The following is an 18,450-nucleotide window of genomic DNA, read 5'->3' as shown; positions in this document are numbered from 1 at the left end:
CACCCGGCCAGATTCCGTCCTAAATGCCGCATCCCCCAACCCCGAGAACATTAGTTTCTTTGCCAATGCTCTGTCCAGGCTTGTCAGGACCAAGCCACAGTGGGTGGTGCAGCAGAGTGAGTGAGGATAGCAGGAGGATAGTGCCAGGAGGGAGCAAAGGCGTTTGCAAGTGGGGAAGTGATGACGGTGAATGAAAGAGATGCTGTCACCACTCTCCAGTCTCTCCTGAGGTGAGAGAGACTGAGCAGCTTCCACTCAAGGGACTTGAGGGCGACAGACCACCAGGAGGACCAGAGTTCAATTAAGGAATATGGTGACAGGGTATTCTGCAGGGACTTTGATGATATAGGCTAGTTTGTTTAGGACCTCGTGGAATATCCAGTTGGCACGTTGGAGGGTCTTAAAGATCAACAGTGGGAAGAGGCACAGTGTAGTATGGACATGAGGGTAAAGGTGGGAACAGATGACCAGAGAGTCTTGGGTTTAGGACGAACAGCAGAAGACAACAGAAGGAGAGGCTTGGCCTGAAAAGGTGGGCGGCCCCTGGTGAAAAGTTAACTTCAGCAGTAGGTTATGTAATCTTGGAAGCCTCGGTCTCCAGGGTCAGGACCAGAGACAGATTAAGTACAAGGGGAGACCAATCTCCCGGAAGGTTTTGCTCAAGTGATTGGGAGAGACTGCTGGGTATTCCTCCAGACACCCATCTTATAATGGGTCAATCTGCACTGTGTACGGCCTCTGAGGTATGCTCCCTCATTGCGCTGTAGAGAAGAGGAAGAGAAATTTCGAGGGCCAGAGGCAAGAGAAATTTTATCCCCTCTATACACCTATATAGTGAAAAATGATTTCATCCAAGAAATGCAGTATTTCACCTTTAGGTCATTTCACCCTTAGCAGAATAGAGGCTGGTGAATGTATCTGTACGGTTACTTGCCTAAGCAAATGAGTTGGAGGTCTCCAAGGGAACTGGCCTCCGTCTGTCGTTTCTTGTATTTTAAAGGGGAGATCAATGACGGGTGGACTGAGCTCTCTCATCCTTGGAGACAAAGCCCAAGTATTCCCATTCCAGCATTTTGCTCTCAGGTTTTCTAGAAGAGTTCAAGACCTTTTGGTTTTAGCTTGATTTTTTAATCTTACCTCTCAATTTTTTTTTTAGTAATGAAATCCCTTCTTCAAGCATAGTTTATACAGAACCACAACACATGAAGCAGAAAAAACTCAGAATTTTATTACCAGCATGTATTTATTTTATAACTTCACATTTATAACACTTTACTTTGCATACTCTGACTCCATGAGAACAACAAGGCCATTTTCACGACTACAAAAAACAATCAGGGTGTACAGAATGACAGTTGTACCACTTTGGTTGAACAGTACTGAAAAATATAACTTAGATCAATGATCACAAATGGTACCTCTTTAAAGAAGATGTTTTTCTTACAATCTCAGGGTATTCTTCAGTTAAAATTATTCACGATCGGAGAGAAGAAGTTATTTCTTATAATCACTAACAATAGTCAACAATGGCTGGAAAATTTATCACAAAGATAACAGACAACAAACACTCAAACTTACCACAAGAGCCAAAACGGTGTCTAATGCAATGTTGTCACAACCTCACAGGCAGATTACATATTTACTTGTTACTGCAGGACTGTTAGAAAAGGAAGAGAGCATGCATTGGCCGGACAGTAAGCATTGTGAAAATAATAAAAAGAGTCTCGATGTACTGAGGGCTTTCTATGTTCCAGACATCACACTAAGTGCTTAAAAGGCATTATGTCATTTGATCTTAGCAACAACCCTATTCTATTGTCCTCCCATTTTTCTGATGAGGAAACTGATATTTCCAGAAGTTAAGCCACTTGTTTATTGTACATACAAAGCTATCATGATGCTATACATCAGTTGTGTTGGAGCCTTGCCTAGCATTTAACTGAATGATGCTCATTTATGCTTGAAGCACACTTGACGTCACAGGACATGCACGGGCCTGATTTAAACACCTCTGACATGCTATGGCTTCCTTAATCTATGAAGAATTAAAATAAGCTTGGATGTGTGCTCACATATCGCCCAGGGAACCTTTTTTCCAAGGTCTGTACAAAATGAGTCAATGTGAAAACAAAAGCGAGCCTGTTGGTAAATGCCAGTGTGTTAAAATTCGGATATCAACACGCTTGTGTCTATCTGTTATTTATTAGAGATTTAAAGAGTGTAACATACATTTTCAAGATAGAACTGCTGAAAAATCCCTGCAGAACTACAAAGCACAATTTGAAAACGGTGATCACGGTGGAGAGAGGATTAGCCAGTGTCAGAGAGGTCTGGACTTCCGTCTGGGCTCTGCCACCTGATAGCATTTTGATGTTGAGCAGACCATGTAACCCATCTGAGTTTTTTCCCCTTCTCTTTTAAAATGAGCATAATTATACCACACTGGGGGTGCTGTACACATAAAATGACATATGTGTGAAGTGCCCGGAACAGAGCAGGTCCTCAGTAACTGTGAGCCCTCTTCCTCTCCTCTTTGCCCTTTGTTGCCACTAAAACTCCTCCTCTCTATCCAGGCTGGCCTGAATCCAAACATGGCCTGCACAGCCCCATGCTCCGTCAGGCCATCCTGTGATGTCTACCCTTTCTTGAGGATGTCCCTCAACTGTGGACCTCTGTGTCCTCAGGGCCCAACACACTGCCTGGAACCATCTATCTGACACCCAGCAGAGAAGCGGGAAGTGCTTCCCAAGTAAGAAAAGAGAGAAACCTAAGATAGAGATGTCGTGCTCATTTGGCAACGATACTTCTCTTGGCTTCTATTGGCGTCGTGAACTCGTTTACACGTAAGGTTATTTAGCTTTTCATGCTCGGAGGCTATGTCCTCCCTGAGAGCAGGGCCAGGCTGGTAGGTTTATGACCGTTACCTCTTTGAACACTGCCTCACGTGGCTTGGTACTCAGAGATGTGTACTCGGTACTCTTGCTGATGTGAGAAAGGAAAACACTTGGTAATTCAAACAGCTTGGATTTTTACATAGATGACAAAAGATTTTTTTTTTTCTCACATCATTTCTTTCTTTTGGTCTATTGGCGGGTATTTAAAGGAAACCTGGTTCAGATTCCTTTAGGCGTACTATCTCGTATTTGGAATTTAATTTTTTGTTAATTAATCATCTATGTAGGGTCCAAAAAACTCTCAGATATTTTTTTTCTTAGAAAGAAGAATCAAGACCGGGCTTGAATGCCTTGATTTCAACTGCATAAATTAGAGAAAAAAAAGACTGAAAAGGTCTTAGCCTGGTAGAATGGCTGTCTCTCCCCGTGCCGGCTGTGGGTCCCCCTGTGAGTTGGGTTTTAGTCTCCGGCCCCATTATCCCAGTGGCCGTAACCATCTCCATCTTCCGGCGCTTCAGTATTCTCATTTTCAAAAGCGGCTTCTTCCTCCTCTTCTTCGCGGATTACCTTCATTAAGTCCAGGAAGCTGGGAGGAGGCCCCTGGTCTCTCAGCTCCCTAAGCCTACACCAGAGGATCTCACTGAGGCTCGCCCCGGCCATGACCTGCTCCAAGCGGACCTGGTCCGCGCTGTTCCTTGGGATGGCCCGCTTCTCCACAGCTCTCCGCAGCAGGGTTTCTAACCGTAACACGTACGCTGAGACTTTCTCTCCTTCCTCCTGATAGGTCTTCAGGTATTTCACCTGGGAGGTCCTACGACTCTCCAGGCTTCCAAACACTTGCTTAAATGCTTCCAAACACTCTTCCACACTTATGGACGGATTGTCTGCCTGGATTATGTGCATGAGGTCCAGGGCAGGGCCGCGAAGGCTTTCCACCAACCATCTTTTCTTTTCTGCCTCTGCTACCGGCCACTCTTTGACTATCTCGGTGGCCTGTTCCAACCAGATTTCAAAGGGCTCTTCCTCTGGCGCGGGCACAGCGCTCCCCGAGAACACTCTCAGTTTCCGGTACCTCATGGGGAGCAAAGGCTGAGGGGCGTGTGCTATTGCCTGTCCCAGCAGATGGGCCAATAACTCCGGTGAGACACAGGGCATGGCCACTGGAGACACTCCCTCATGCCCAAGCGCTCGGAACATTCCCGAGACCGTCTGCCCCTCTTTCTCTAGAAAGAGGTTCAATCTTTCAAGAAATTCAGTGTCCTGGTTCGGGGTCTTAAAGATCACTTTCCAGATGCCCCCCTTTCCCTGAACCTCGCTGGGGATCACGGAGACGTCGGTGTCCTCCAGAAGCTCTACCAACACAGCATTGGCATTCTCCTGCCTCCTGAATATTTTGCCAAGCACTCTATACCTGCCCAGAGACTTTAAAGTCTCCTGGAGGACCTCCTGAATCTCGGCTTCATTGCAGCCCACGGGTATCCCCATGACCATCAGTGATTTCTGATCATCCACACTCATGATCCTACACCAGTCCTCCAACAGGGCCAGCGCCATTGCCCCAGATACTGACTCGCTTGAACTCTATGGCTACAGATTCGTTTGTGGGGTAGATGGGCGTTGCCTTAGAATTGAGAATATCCTGGATGAACTTCTAAACTTATAACCCACCAGTGAACGGGTCCTAGGTCCTAGTTTTCTGTACCAATAACCCTTACTGCCCAGTGGCAAGAGCTCGGCACTTTCCGCGGGGTCTCCAGACCTGACCCAAGGTGGGTGGTTAGTATCTCAGTTGTGACAGGACCACGGCCTGTGGCTCTGCAGCCCAGTGGCTGCTGCTTCTCTCACGCAGCCACGTGGTGGGGCCGCCCCCTCGGAAGCGTGTGCAAGAGCTGTTTTCACTGCCCTCTGGGTCTCTGCTGCCTCACCTCTCTCTAGCCAGTGGGGAGTCGCCTTCACTCTTGCACCCAGAACTCCTGGAGGGAAGTCTCCCAGCAGAGTGGCTTGGGCTCCTAGGGAAACAAGGCTCAGGTTTACCGCACAGCCCTCTCCTTCCCGGGAAGCATCAGTACCTGGTTAGGGATGGAAGTGGGGGGTAGACCAGGGATTCTGCCTCACATTGTATTTGAGTCTTCTTTGCTTACAGTGACATTTTCGTTCTCTTGGGGACCCTCCTGCCATCAGGCTTCCCCACCATATGCTCATCAGGCATGCCAATTAATGAAGCCCCAGTTGTGGACAGGACCAAGATCTGTCCCGCGTGAAGAATGAAATCAGGAGAAATGACTAGATACCTGGTTATGCGTTCCCGAACGTTCCATGACAGCCACGGAGCTTATGTATTCTGCTTCTAGCACAGGAAGGTGTCACCCAGCTCTGCACAGTGGTGTGTCTGGGTGTCTCTCAGCTCCAGCCAAGCCAAGCCGCCCTGTATACATATAATAATAGTGTACTTTTATGACTCGGTAATATCCAATGTGAAGACTGTTAGTGCACTTATTCAAAAAGATGACAATCCTTTACAGTTTAATTAAATCTACTAAACAATATTGAGTTGCTTCATTCCTTTGATTAAAAAATCTGATTAGGGGCTTCCCTGGTGGCTCAGTGGTTGAGAGTCCGCCTGCCCATGCAGGGGACACGGGTTCGTGCCCCGGTCCGGGAAGATCCCACATGCCGCGGAGCGGCTGGGCCCGTGAGCCATGGCCGCTGAGCCTGCGCGTCCGGAGCCTGTGCTCCGCAACGGGAGAGGCCGCAGCAGTGAGAGGCCCGTGTACCGCAAAAAAAAAAAAAAAAAAAAAAAAAAAATCCGATTAGGAAACACTCAAACTTTTAAAATCAATTTAATATAGGTTTAGAAATATAACATATAATATACTTTAATATAATAACATAGATACAAAAATTTAATACAGGTTTAACAATTTAAAAGAATCTCAGAGCCAAATAAACTTGGAGTTATGAATTAATTCTCTTTGGTTATGCCTGGCTATGCTTTGCAAATGCATAACTAGGGGTTTCTTTTGCTATAAATGTTAAGTTAGTAACATGATGCTTTCTTCATAGCATCTGAACTTGAATGGGTCATTTGAGGACAAAGAAAAAAAGAGGAGGCAAGTCTGTGTCCAGCCGGTGGAGACTGGGTAATGTAAAAAGGGAAGAGCGTCTATCTCCCGTTGCTGTCGTGGAGTGTGTGTTAAAGGGCTATGACCATTCTTCCCCTAAAAATCTCCATCAGTCCAAATGGGGTCCATATGCCACAGATGCCAATCTGCAGCTACAGCGGCAGCTGCTGCAGGCACATCTCCCGAGTCCTTCTGGAAGGTTGAAAGGAGGGTGCATGCCAGAGGGCGGGGAGGGCAAAATGCTAGAGAGCGTCCTCGCCCAGCAGCTCCAGGGATCTGAGTCCAGTGACACCTCCCTCCATGCCTCACGGTCCTCTTCTAATTTATGGGGGTGACCTTCCTCCCCATTATAATATTTAGGGGAAACATGAGAAGTCATAAGGCATCAGATACCCAGGAAGAAACATCTCCAAGGTCTACATAACTGTCACGCTGAAGTTAGGCTACCTTTGGGTGGCTTCTTCCTCCAAAGGCAATCTCTACCTGCAATGCAACCTTCAAATAAAAAGACGGCAAGCGAAACGTCCCTGATACACAATAAGGCCAGGATTGGAAATATTTGGATATGGGGGAAAAAATGAGAAAATCTTGTCTTTTCTCACGTAAAGATAGGATAAGTTGGAAAAGGAACCAGACATTCAGGCGGAAGACCCCCCTGGAACTGTTGGATCATTTAACTAGATAGTTACCTTGGACAAAGCATCTCAATCTCTTTCCTACCCTGGAACCCTAGAAAGTGGTTATAAGGAAGCACTCATGTCAGGGGGATACTGGGAGTAGGAAATGATGTAATTCGTGTAGAAGTCCTTTATTCAAATGCAGGGCACATCTGGTGCTAAGTCCCAGTGCCTGCCTTTGGTTCCCTCATCCCCCTGCATGCGGACATTCCTCTCTCCTTCCTCCTCTCCTTCGTATCCGTAGACTCCTGCCCACCTATCATGGTGGGCTTATCTTCAAGCTGGGATTGGTTGTCCTCCAAATTGAACTCCATTCGCCGAACTATCCCTCACAATTGTGGAGGAGGGCAGGGTGTCCGCATTTAATCCTGCCAGGGGCAAGGGAGGACAATGGTACAGAATATTTGGTTGCTCTGCCCGGCGCGACGCTCCTGCGGTCAACAGTTTCCCAGCCCAAACCCGCCCTGGCTACTGAGCATGCCCAGAGCTCCTATTCGAGCCAGCCAAGGGATGTGCATCATTTCTGCGGGGTTTTGCCACTGTAGAGAGAGGGGCGGGGCTGTAATCCACCCTGGACAGGGACTGAGACATGGAAAATACACGGGGATAGGAGTAAGCAAAGGAGGACCCTCAGAGGCCGTGTTACTGTCATACATCAAGATGCCTTCTGATGCCACCAACCCGGTGGCTGCGGCCGATCTGCTCGCGCAGACACAAGTCCCCATACATCTTTCCCCTTCTCGGCCTCGCACAACTCAAGGCAGTCATCACCCCATCTCCTTTCCCTGCCCTGGACGCACGCGCACTAACGCCCCAAGCGCTCGGCTTCTGGCAACCTAGGAAACCCCGTGGCTCTGGCGCAGTCCTCTACAGGGGCGGTGGAACGAGGTGGGGCGCCCCGGGCGCCGAGAAGGGCTGGAGATTTGGGGAGTGGGCTTCAGTGTGTATCGTCCCCCCTTCTTTGGCGGGAGAGCGGGGCGGAAGGTACCAAAGGAAGACATTCTGCTGGGCCCTGCTTGGCGTACTGGCACAATTACGGTAACCAGCGCCCTCGGGCAATATAGCGGGCCTGCGTCCTACCTCACTCTACACCTAAGGCGCCGTGCTGGGCTGGAATTTGCAGACTTCACGCTTTGCTACACTCGCACGGACCGCAGACCTCGGTCTCTCTCTCCACACCCACCCCGTCCGTATTTGCTACGCCCCTGTGTCTCTCCCCGCCATGCTGCGCGCCCCCCTACCACCGTGAGTGCAGTTAAGTGAGGACCTTGTTTCAATCTCTGCTCCCAGTAGCCCACCAAGGCCCGTGGTTAGACTGAAGCTTTGGTGTCCGCGCCTCGTATGGTCCCCACGTTGCCGCGCGGCCTGCGCCATGCCTCCCCCACCTTCAGCGCCGCCCCTTCCTCTGTCCCCCACGCCGGTGTCCTGGCGCCTGCCAGTGTGTGCCCCTTTCCCCATCCATCATCTCACAGCCGGGGTAAGAGGGAGGGAGCGCTCCCCACGGTGAACCCTCACCGCTGGCCCACCTCCGCAATGCGGTGGGGGAGAGGCGCCTGGGCCAGGCAGGTCTGGGAGCGGGGCGCGGGGGCCAGGCACTGCGCCCCACGATCTTCGCCCCCGCGTGCCCTGCCCCATACTCACCCTGGCGCCAACAGCGGTCAGCGGGCCCTCAGCTCCGCATCCATTAGCCGGTGGTCTGGCAGCTTCACTTCCGGAGCGCGGGGCTCTCGGCTGCGCGGCCCTCCCCTGCCTCCCCGCCTCTGCGCTCCCCTCCCCGGAGCCCCGCCCCGCCCCCGCCCCGCCCGCGCCTCCCTCCTCCCGCAGCTGCCGGGAGCTGGCAGCCTCTCCGGTCTCGCTGCCGCAGCGGCCACCCTCCCAGACCCAACTTTGCTGCTCGCCAGAGCTCGCGCGGCGGCGGCGGGGGGCGTGGGCAGGGAGGGGAGAAAGCGGGGTCAGGAGGAGGGACCGGGAGGGGTGGGTCGCTCGCTCGCCAGCCCTCCTTCCTTTCTGTACACCTTGCGGGAGGCAGAGAGCGGCAGCCGCGGCAGCAGCCGTGGGCTTGGTGCATAGAGACAGGCAGACTTAGGGACCGGCAGACGGACTGACGGACGGAGAGGACCCTCCCCAAGCCTCCCCACGCCATGGCCGAGAGGAAGCAATCCGGGAAGGCGGCAGAGGACGAAGAGGTCCCTGCCTTTTTTAAAAACCTGGGCTCAGGCAGCCCCAAGCCTCGGCAGAAATTCTGTGGCATGTTCTGCCCGGTGGAAGGGTCCTCGGAGAACAAGACCATCGACTTCGACTCGCTGTCGGTGGGCCGGGGCTCGGGGCAGGTGGTGGCTCAGCAGCGGGACGTCGCCCACTTGGGCCCGGACCCGCAGCCGCCGTACTCCCGGCAGGGCCGGCGCGCCGGCGGGGAGCCATCTGTTGAATCGGGCCGGAAGGTGGAGATCCGGCGGGCCTCGGGCAAGGAAGCCCTGCAGAACATCAATGACCAGGTTGGTACGGGTGGGAGGCGGTGTTTGAGACAGAGGATGGGGCGTGGGGATCGCCCCTCCCTCGCCCCCTTTCCAGTTCGGTGGAGAACCGAGGATCCCAGCGTGCCCACCGTCCTGCCCTGCCTCGAGTATTGCTTCCCTGCATGTGCATACGCACCCCACCCTACCCGGCCCTGCGTGCAGGGTGCCGAGGGGCTCGGGCTCGCTGGTGGGCGGCTGTGTGCCCACAAAGGCTGCCCGCGCCTCCCTGGGCCTGGGAAGGAGGGGGTGGGGGTAAAGGATGGGCCTATCTCCGGCTGGGGGGGGGGGGCGGTGGTGTCTCATGGTTGGAGGGGGAGGGGATGGGCCGCGGTTCCATTCTTCTTAAATCCTCCCGGGCGGCTTCCAATTGCAGCTGCGGCTGGCTGCCCCACCCTTTTTCGATGCAGCTCCGAGCGTGCAGTGGAGGGTTCGCGTACAGGCCGGCGGGCTCCCCGGGGGTCGGGAGGGGCGGGGGCCTCGACGGCTGCTCCCCGCCGCGCCCCGCGAGCTTTCCCAGCGCTTCTCCTCCGGCGCCCTCCGCGCTCGCGCCCCAAGCTCGTAGGCAAGGACCATGGTCAGCGCCTCCCCGGACCGCAAGGGAGAATCTATCTCAGCACCCTGACTCCTGTTCGCACCGCGAGAAGAACCCGAGAGGCAGTGGAATCACGCGAGGAAACCGCGACGCTCCTAAATAGCCCATGTGGAGAACAAAGTTCCGCTAAGTATCTCAGCAAGGGTTTCCCAGAGCGTTCCCCCCGGCCACTATTTGGGAGGGGCTTTGGGGATGGGGACTGCGTGGATTATATTCAAAGGGTGAAAAGAAAAGAAAAGGGAAAAACCCTCACATTTTGAATAGACTGTCACAGATGGATTAGACCCCCCTATACTATGTTAATGAGGAAACAAAGAAGACCAATTTGGTAAACCTAATTTCAGAAGATGTTTATCTCTGGCAAATATGTACAGTGTGCATTTTAAGTCTTCTTATACCACGTGTTTTTTTCTTTATCAGGGTGACCTTCATACTTGTGCAATTTTTTTCCCCTCAGCCTTAATTTCTAAGTGATAAATTACAGTGTGAAAGGTTTCAGCACTTGTTTGCTGTTTATCTCCCATGCCCGTTGGTGAAGACAAGAAATCAATGATTGATTATTTATTGAATACCTATTGTGTGCCTCGCTTTTCTGGGTAAGGTGAAGGTTAGCTATTAAAAGTTCAATGTGATTTCTTCTTAAGGGTCTTCCAGAGTAGTTGGGCGTGGTCTGTACCTATCCACCGAGTGACAATAAGTGCATTTAGGTTGTAGGCTTACAGTGAACTCATCAGAGAACAACTAAGGGTTGATGACAATGGTTTGAACACGTTACTGTTTCGGGATGTGGCACAGTGTTTTGCAGCTTTTGACTTTTATAGGATCAGTTCTAGGAGAGACAAACCATTTGCTGTCACTTTCAAATGACAGCTACTTAATTGATTACTTAATTGATTCCTCCTCCCTCAGCTCTGTCCTCTGATTTATGCACATGGGAAGGAGGTACCTGCTACCCATATTTCACTATGAGTCAACTGGGAGAACTTAATCCAAGAAGTCACTTTGTTTCAAGTGATCAGACAATCAAAGTAGAAGTTCCTAATAATGTGACTTATACTGAAAGCTGAGTGATGTGAAATACACTGGGTGAGGGCCACACCCAATGAGTGATTGTATAGCATACTGGCTGTGTAATACCCTCATCTTCAACTAGTTGTGGTGGTAATTCTAATGTCCTAAAGGAAGCAGAAAAATGCCTTGAGATAAGGAAGAAATCATCTAAAAAATGGCAGATCAGAGGGCAGAAGTGGAAAGTGACCGCCTTTCTAATGATGGCAGGGAATTAAAACTCAAGTTTGAAAGGCAGAGTTTCACTGGTCTGAATAACACATCTCTTTTCCTGCCCATTTAGAAGCTTGGATATTTGATCATCAGAGCTGCTTGTTTGAACGCTCTCTGAATTGAATAGAAATTCTAAATTGTAGACCTAGGGCACGTGGAGGGGGAGATTTGAAGAGGAAATGCCCAACCAATACCCCAGGCAGCTGTAGCCTCTGCAAACCCACATTTGCTTTAGGTATCCAGTTACTAGTAACAGAGTGATTCTGGCTTGGTTTTTCGGCAGCCTTCCCTGGATTTTCATTTTCAATGTTGCCTTATCACATAACGGCTGTTCCTGTGGGATTTTTTTCATTCACGACTAAGAGCTTTTACCAGGATTGGTACATTTACCAGCATCAGTGTTTGAAGATTTCATGTCTATACAAGAGAGAAAAGGAATTTGGGGTTGTGTATCTATCTATATCTATGTATATAGTAATGCTTATTTCCAAAAGCATGGTTGAACCCACCACTTTGACTGAATTGAGTAGCCATTACTTAGTTTTCAGCTAACGAGCAGGGTAACTACCAGCATTCCAGGGCATTCCTATCTGAAGTCCTGGAACAGAGAGAGGTGGAGAACTAGAGTGAGTGGATTCTGGGTTCCCTGACTCAAGCCTCCCTCCTCCCCTGAATCTGTACTTACATGTGTCGTTACTGTATGGCCAGAAGTGGCTTTGTCCCCCTGTCACTCTAGAGGTCCTGCTGTTCTTCTAGCAAGGCTTTGGGAAGGGAGGGTGCAGGCTTCCTTAGCTCAGACGCCACATGGCTTGTGGGAGATGAGGGGAGGTTGACCACCTGCATTTGCATTTGCAGGTGTGAACAGGTTGGCACCAGAAAGCAATGGGTGTGGCTTGGGCTGGGTGGGTAGATTGTGGTGAAAGGAAAGAGCCGGTGTAGTGAATGTGAATGAGGAAGCCTATCTCATTACTCTCTTCTTCCTTTGTGTCCTTGGGGACGTTCACCTTGGGCTGCAGTGAGATTAAGTTGATCACTACCCGTGAAGGACTCTGAGCCTTTTAGAATAGAGAGCAGCATGGTTGGCCTAATTCTCCTTGCTGGTGGCCAGGGGTCCCTCGGCCTCCCCTCTTCTTCCTAGGAATTCCCTCCATTCCACCTCGGACACAGTTTAGCCAGAACCAGCTGTGCAGCCAGGGATACTGGATCGTGAGCATCCCTTCCAAAGGGGTTCCCAGGCTGTTTTCCCAGCAGCAAACAAGCTGCATAGACTAGAGTGTCTGGGGAGTGATTCTCCACTTCCCTAGGGCAGGTGCCAGTGAGTGAACTCTACAAGAGGGCTGCTGAACTTGACAAAATCCCCAAGTCTGTAACATGTTTTCTGATAGTCCCTTCCATTCCGTGCCCCCATCCCTTCTCCCCAGGTTGATTATCTTCCCAGCCCTAGATGCCTAGTGATTCTGCTGCCCTCTTACTGTTCAATGCCACTCCTACACCATCCTGATGATGATGCTTTTTAGAAAAAGCATCTTTCTTTCTCCAAAAGCAACGAGTTCTGAAATCACTCTTCTCCTCTCCCCTCCCCCCACCGCCACACCTTCTCCCATTCAAAAATCTCTTCTTGGGACTTCTCTGGTGGTCCAGTGGTTAAGACTTCGCTTTCCAAAGCAGGAGGTGTGGGTTCGATCCCTGGTCAGGGAGCTAAGATCCCATATGCCTCGCGGCCAAAATACCAAAACATAAAACAGAAGCAATATTGTAACAAACTTAATAAAGACTTTAAAAATGGTCCACATCAAAAAAAAAACAAACATCTCTTCCTCATGTTAATCTTAGCTAGAGAGAAACCCCAATGATTGAAGGCATCCATCTCTTATGTGAGTAACTGATACACAAGTTGTCCCCAGAGATACTTGTTTGATAATAGACTAGCCTGTTCAGCAAAATAGATGTCTAGTTAGCGGGATGTGTGGTAGAGATTTGGCTAGGAGCCTAGAACAAGGGCATTAATTTGATATTTTAGAGGCCACATCATCTCAAAAGGGGAGAAACAAATATGAACATTCGTGTGTCCAGGATTCCAAAATACTGAGGACCCATCTGGGTTCGAAGGAGGAGGGGTACTTGGGGAGGAGAAGGAAATCGTGATGATCCATAATTATTGGTTACTCTTGATTTCCCAAATGATCATATAATTAGTTACATTTTAAAAGGTAATTGTGGTGAAATACACATAGCATAAAATTTACCTTCTCAACCATTTTAAAGAGTACAGTTCAGTCATGTTAAATATATTCATACTGTCATGCAGCCAATCTCCAGAACTTTTGAATCTTGCAAAACTGAAACTCTGTGCCCATTAACTCCCTATTCCCATCCCCCCAGCCCCTGTCAACCAGCCTTCTACTTTCTGTCGCTATGAATTTGACTCTTCCAGGTACTTCACGTAAGTGGAATCATAGAGTTTGTCTTTTTGTGGTTGGCTTATTTCACTTAGCATCATGTCCTCAGGATTCACCCACGTGGTGCCTGTGACAAGATTTCTTTCTTTTTCATGGCTGAATAATATTCCTAAAATCAGTTAAATTTTAACAAGTTCTTGATGATTGGAAAATTGGTAACTCAATTAATTGATCTGCAATGATCTCATTGTGAGAGGAAGTGAGAAGAGTTACAGTTGGGATGAGATAGACTCACCCAGCCTGGGGCCCAAGGCCTGAGTGGAAGAAAACTCCTACCAGCTGAACAGCCTCTTCCATTTTCCTTCCCTTGTAGCTTGAGGGTGGAGAGGAGAATTGCTGTTATTGGACCTCCAGTGACAACATCTGGCCATGACCTCTTGAACATTGCGTGGTTCACAAACTTGTGGACCATGGAAATCAGGCACGGGCTGGGCATATTCCCACCCTTGGTAAAGACAAGCTAAGTATTCTTATGGGTCCTGTGGTGACAGTGCTCCTCTCTACTTCTTTGAGAAAGAAGGCAGAGTCAAAATTCATCATGGATTCACATGTGTCCTACCATTGAATGTCTGGGCTTGAAAGAAACCTAATGATCACCTCACTTTAGAGGTGGGAGAAGTCGATGCCCAGAATGACAGTGCTTCACCCTGTGCAACTCAGGTGACAGTCCCACGACTAGGACTGTCCCTCTCACTGCCCAGTCCCACTGCAGTCCTACACCAGTAAAACCTTGTTATTTACGTAGCACTGTATAACCCTAGAATGTATTTGTGGGAAGAGCTGAGCTTCACGTTCTACTACTCCACCATCTTGATTGCTCCCTAGAATGTACATTTACGTTCTAGATCCTGTATTTTAGAATGTGTAGGATATATTATTTTAAAACTTGTCCCCAAACCTTCTGATATAGGCATTATTCCCTTTCTGTAAATAAGGACACTGAGAGGTAGTGACATTTCCTGACCTATTCCAAGGTCTTGTTATTTAGTAAGTGCTGGAACTAGGATTTGAACCAAGGTTTCCTGACTCAGTCCCTTATTTCTTCTTGCAAGACACCATTGTATGACTCAGTTCCACTGCAGGAATAGTTAGTGAACTTAAAAGTACCATTTAGTTTTGTAGGCAAAATATTTCATATCCTATTAAACTTTATATATTCTATGGGGTATGCCCTGTGTTAAATGCTTTATATGCATTATATTTTTAAAAAAATTTTATTGCAGTATAGTTGATTTACAATGTTGTGTTAGTTTCAGGTGTACAGCAAAGTGAATCACTTATACATATACATATATCCTCTCTTTTTAAAAAATTTGTATTGGAGTATAGGTGCTTTACAATGTTGTGTTAGTTTCTGCTGTACAGCAAAGTGAATCAGCTATACGTATACATATATCCCCACTTTTTTGGATTTCCTTCCCATTTAGGTCACCACAGAGCACTGAGTAGAGTTCCCTGTGCTATACGGTAGGTTCTCATTAGTTATCCATTTTATACATAGTATCAATAGTGTATATACGTCAATCCCAATCTCTCAATTCATCCCACCACCCCACCTTTCCCCCTTGGTATCTTATCTTATTTATGCTAAGACAACTCTATTAAGCAGGTACTACTGTTATCCATATTTTGTAAAAGGAATATCTGAAGGTAAAAGAAACTTGCAAAGCAACTTGCTAACTAAAAGCCAGAGGCAGTATCTGAACCCAGGTCTACGTGACTAAAGAGCATCTTAATCATTGTGAGGTACTGAATTGCTTTCTGCATTAATTATTCTTTTCTCATTTTATCTCCAAAGAATTAACTATTGTAAAAATAGTTCTGAGTAGGTTCTGAGAATCTACTTTTTTTGTTTCCGTTTTGCAATGTATTCTTTGAAGCCATTTATGAAAGAGACCTTTGATCTGTCTTTATGGATGTGCCCTACACTGCTGATATTCTGTCCATCATTTTTTTCAACACAAGACATGGCCTCAAATATCACTGGGACAGAGGCCAACCCTGACAGTATGAATGACATGCTTTTCTAAGATTAGAGCAATGTGATGACAATGTGATTTTCCCACTTGATGTAAATCATGAACTACAAACAAATAATGAGGGAGTCAGTAAAAACACTGGCAGGTGTTTTGAGGGACACTTGAGTTGGGTTGGTTGCAGCCCATGGCCAAGGCTGGTAACTTAGGCCAAGAGCTGCAAACAAATAGTGCCTTGAAGGGAAAACACCTGGTCTTGAAAGTGGCTTGGGGCTTGCTTTTGAGACATACAGACAGCTTGCCTGGGCCCTGATTCCAAGGCAGCTCCCTTGTGGAAAGAATTCTGGGCTAGGAGTCAGGAAGCTCAGCTTCTAGTCCTGGCTTTGTCTTCACAAGCTGTGTTACCTGCAGTCACCTGCCTGGGGCTGTCATTGGGCCAGGCCTTAATCTCCTTCTCCCATTTCCACTAAAGGCTCTGAAAGAAAGCTGTGCTATCCCTGGTTGTTCTTTGTTTGTTTGTTTGTTTGTTTTATAGAGGTAAAATTCATGTAATAAAATTCTCATTTTCACCATTTTAAAGTCTACAATTCAATAGCTTTTAGTACATTCACAATCTTATGCAATCATCACTACTAATCCCAGAGCATTTGCATCACTCCAAAAAGAAATCCTGTATCTCTTAAGCTGTCCCTTCCCAATCCTCCATCATCCCAGCCTGTGGCAACCAACCATCTACTTTCTGTCTCCATGGGTTTACCTGTTTTGGACACTTCACATACATGGAATCATACAGTATGGCCTTTTGTGTCTGGCTTCTTTCACTTAGTGTAGTGTCTGCAAGGTTCATCCACATTATAGCATGGATCGGCACTTCATTCCGAACAGTATTCCATTGTATAGACCACATTTCATTTATCCATTCACAAGTTGATCGATACTTGGGTTGTTTCCACTTTTTGGCCATAATGAATAATACTGGCATGAATATTCTTTTAAGTTTGTGTTTGAACATATGTTGTTGGTTCTCTTGGGTGTATACCTAGGAGTGGGATAGTTAAGTCGTATGGTAATTCTATGTCTAACTTTTTGAGGGACTGCCAAACTGTTTTCCACAATGGCTGCACCATTTTACATTCCCACCAAAAGCATGTAAGGGCTTCAATTTCTGCATGTCCTGCACAATGCTTGTTATTTGCTGATTATAGCCATCCTAGTGGGTATAAAATGGTATGCCATTGTGGTTTTGATTTGCATTTCCCTAATGAATAATGACTTTGAACATCTTTTCATGTGCTTATTGGTCATCTGTATAGCCTTGGAGAAATGTCTATTCAAATCCTTTGCCCATTTTTAAATTGAGTTGTTTGTCTTTTTGTCATTGAGATTTAGGAGTACTTTATATACTCTAGATACTAGCCCCTTATCAGATAAAAGGTTTGCAAATATTTTCTCTCATTCTGTGGGTGTCTATTCATTTTTGATAGTGTCCTTTGATGCACAGAAGCTTTTAATTTTAAGTCCAATTTATCTGTCTTTTCTTTTGTTGCTCATGCTTTTGATGTTATATTGTCCCTGGCTGTTGTCAAAACTGCTGGATCAAATGAAATCTGGCAAAGAACTTCCAGGACCTTGTATCCTAGAACCGTATTCATGTAACTAAATTCTGTTGTTTTCTGGGAGCTTTGAAATTCATTTAGAATCGCACTTGCAACAGCACAGTATCCTTGAGTGCTTTGTGTACTGCCTAAGTCTGATCTTTCTGTCTCACAATCCTGTTCATATAAAGAAAATGCTTTCGTGTGTGTGTATTCGCACATATATGTGTTTTTATGTGTAAATATATTTATATATTTTTTTAATGAAGTAGAAAATTTGTTTTCCAAACCAGTGATTTGGGAGTGGTAGGGATGGTATTAGGAGGGCAGTGACTAACAAGCTGAATTTAGGAAAAATAACTTTGAGAAACTAATTGAATTCACTTTTTATTTTGTTCTATTTTTTAGAAATAACATGACAAAGTACGATGTTTATTGTGATTACTCTGATACGCAATTTAAAAAAAAAGAAATCATTGATAATCTTATTAGCTAGAAATAACCACTGATAGCATTTTGTATATTATACAGCCTTTATACTCCTACCAAAAGTGAGTGAGAAATACTGTTTTTCAGCATCCCTGACACCACTGGGTATTATAGTTCCTATAGATATTTCTCAAATTTATAGGTGACAAGTGTTATTCTGCGTTTTGCAGACTTTCCTATTAACATATTCATATTTTAAACACTGATATGTAAAAAATCATATATTAAAATGGATACATTTTAAAATCACTTGTTACACGTTTTTTCCTAGTTTGCACCTCATTTTTTTGACCTTTATTTTTTGACATCCAAATTTAAATTTTACGTAGTTCAGTCAGTTCATCTTTTCTGACATGTTTTTTTTTAACTTTCAAGATTTATTTACTTGTATTTTCTTTTAAAACCTTTTTGGGTTTTGTGTTTATTTACATTTAAATCTGACAATTAATTTTTGTCTATAACTTGAAGTAAGGTATAACTTAATTCTCCAAATAGCCAGTTTTCCTAATGGCATTTATTGAAGAATTAGTATTTCTTTGCTTATTTTTTATATACTCAACTTCTTATGTATGTCTGCATGGTTTTTGTCTTCCTGCTCTGTTTCATTGGTTTGCCTTACTAATTTCGTAGTGATTCGTAGTGATTCAATACTACTTCAGTTACCGTAACTTTTTTTAAATTGAGGTGTAGTTGAGTTACAATATTATATTAGTTTCAGGTGTACAACACAGTGATTAAAAATTTTTATAGATTATACTCCATTTCTGATTATTATAAAATATTGGCTTTTTTCCCTCTGCTGTACTGTAACTTTTTCATATCTTAATTTTCTTCATATTTTTCCATCAT

General features: G+C 46.5%; 2 protein-coding genes across 3 annotated transcripts in view; one reads left to right on the top strand and one right to left on the bottom strand.

Moving 5' to 3' along the window:
* Window positions 1-1,209: 1,209 nt before the first annotated feature.
* PNMA2 (PNMA family member 2) lies at window positions 1,210-8,452 on the bottom strand. 2 transcript variants are annotated; one of them, XM_033857626.2, is made up of 3 exons: window positions 8,335-8,452; window positions 5,186-5,319; window positions 1,210-4,903 (listed from the first exon to the last, which is right to left on the bottom strand). In XM_033857626.2, exon 3 carries the CDS (start codon window positions 4,446-4,448, stop codon window positions 3,354-3,356), a length of 1,095 nt encoding a protein of 364 aa, XP_033713517.1. In that variant the 5' UTR covers window positions 4,449-4,903; window positions 5,186-5,319; window positions 8,335-8,452; the 3' UTR covers window positions 1,210-3,353. The 2 variants fall into 2 exon arrangements, with proteins under 2 accessions (XP_033713517.1, XP_073661925.1); XM_073805824.1 differs by lacking the exon at window positions 8,335-8,452 and having other exon boundaries at window positions 5,186-5,422.
* Window positions 8,453-8,819: 367 nt separating this feature from the next.
* Window positions 8,820-18,450, top strand: part of DPYSL2 (dihydropyrimidinase like 2) — a 115,907-nt gene continuing 106,276 nt past the window's right edge. The window contains exon 1 of the mRNA XM_073805822.1: window positions 8,820-9,188. Within this exon, the coding sequence (XP_073661923.1) occupies window positions 8,835-9,188 (354 nt within the window). The 5' untranslated portion in view covers window positions 8,820-8,834. The remainder of the gene's footprint in view (window positions 9,189-18,450) is intronic.

This window comes from Tursiops truncatus, chromosome 6 (genome assembly GCF_011762595.2).
Source record: "Tursiops truncatus isolate mTurTru1 chromosome 6, mTurTru1.mat.Y, whole genome shotgun sequence".
In the NCBI taxonomy this organism is placed as follows: Eukaryota; Metazoa; Chordata; class Mammalia; order Artiodactyla; family Delphinidae; genus Tursiops; species Tursiops truncatus.
This window is presented reverse-complemented; position numbering and strand designations above follow the sequence as displayed.

Coding starts and splice junctions, on each gene's coding strand:
- PNMA2 (XM_033857626.2), bottom strand. CDS start 4,448: ATGGCGCTGGCCCTGTTGGAGGACTGGTGTAGGATCATGAGTGTGGAT.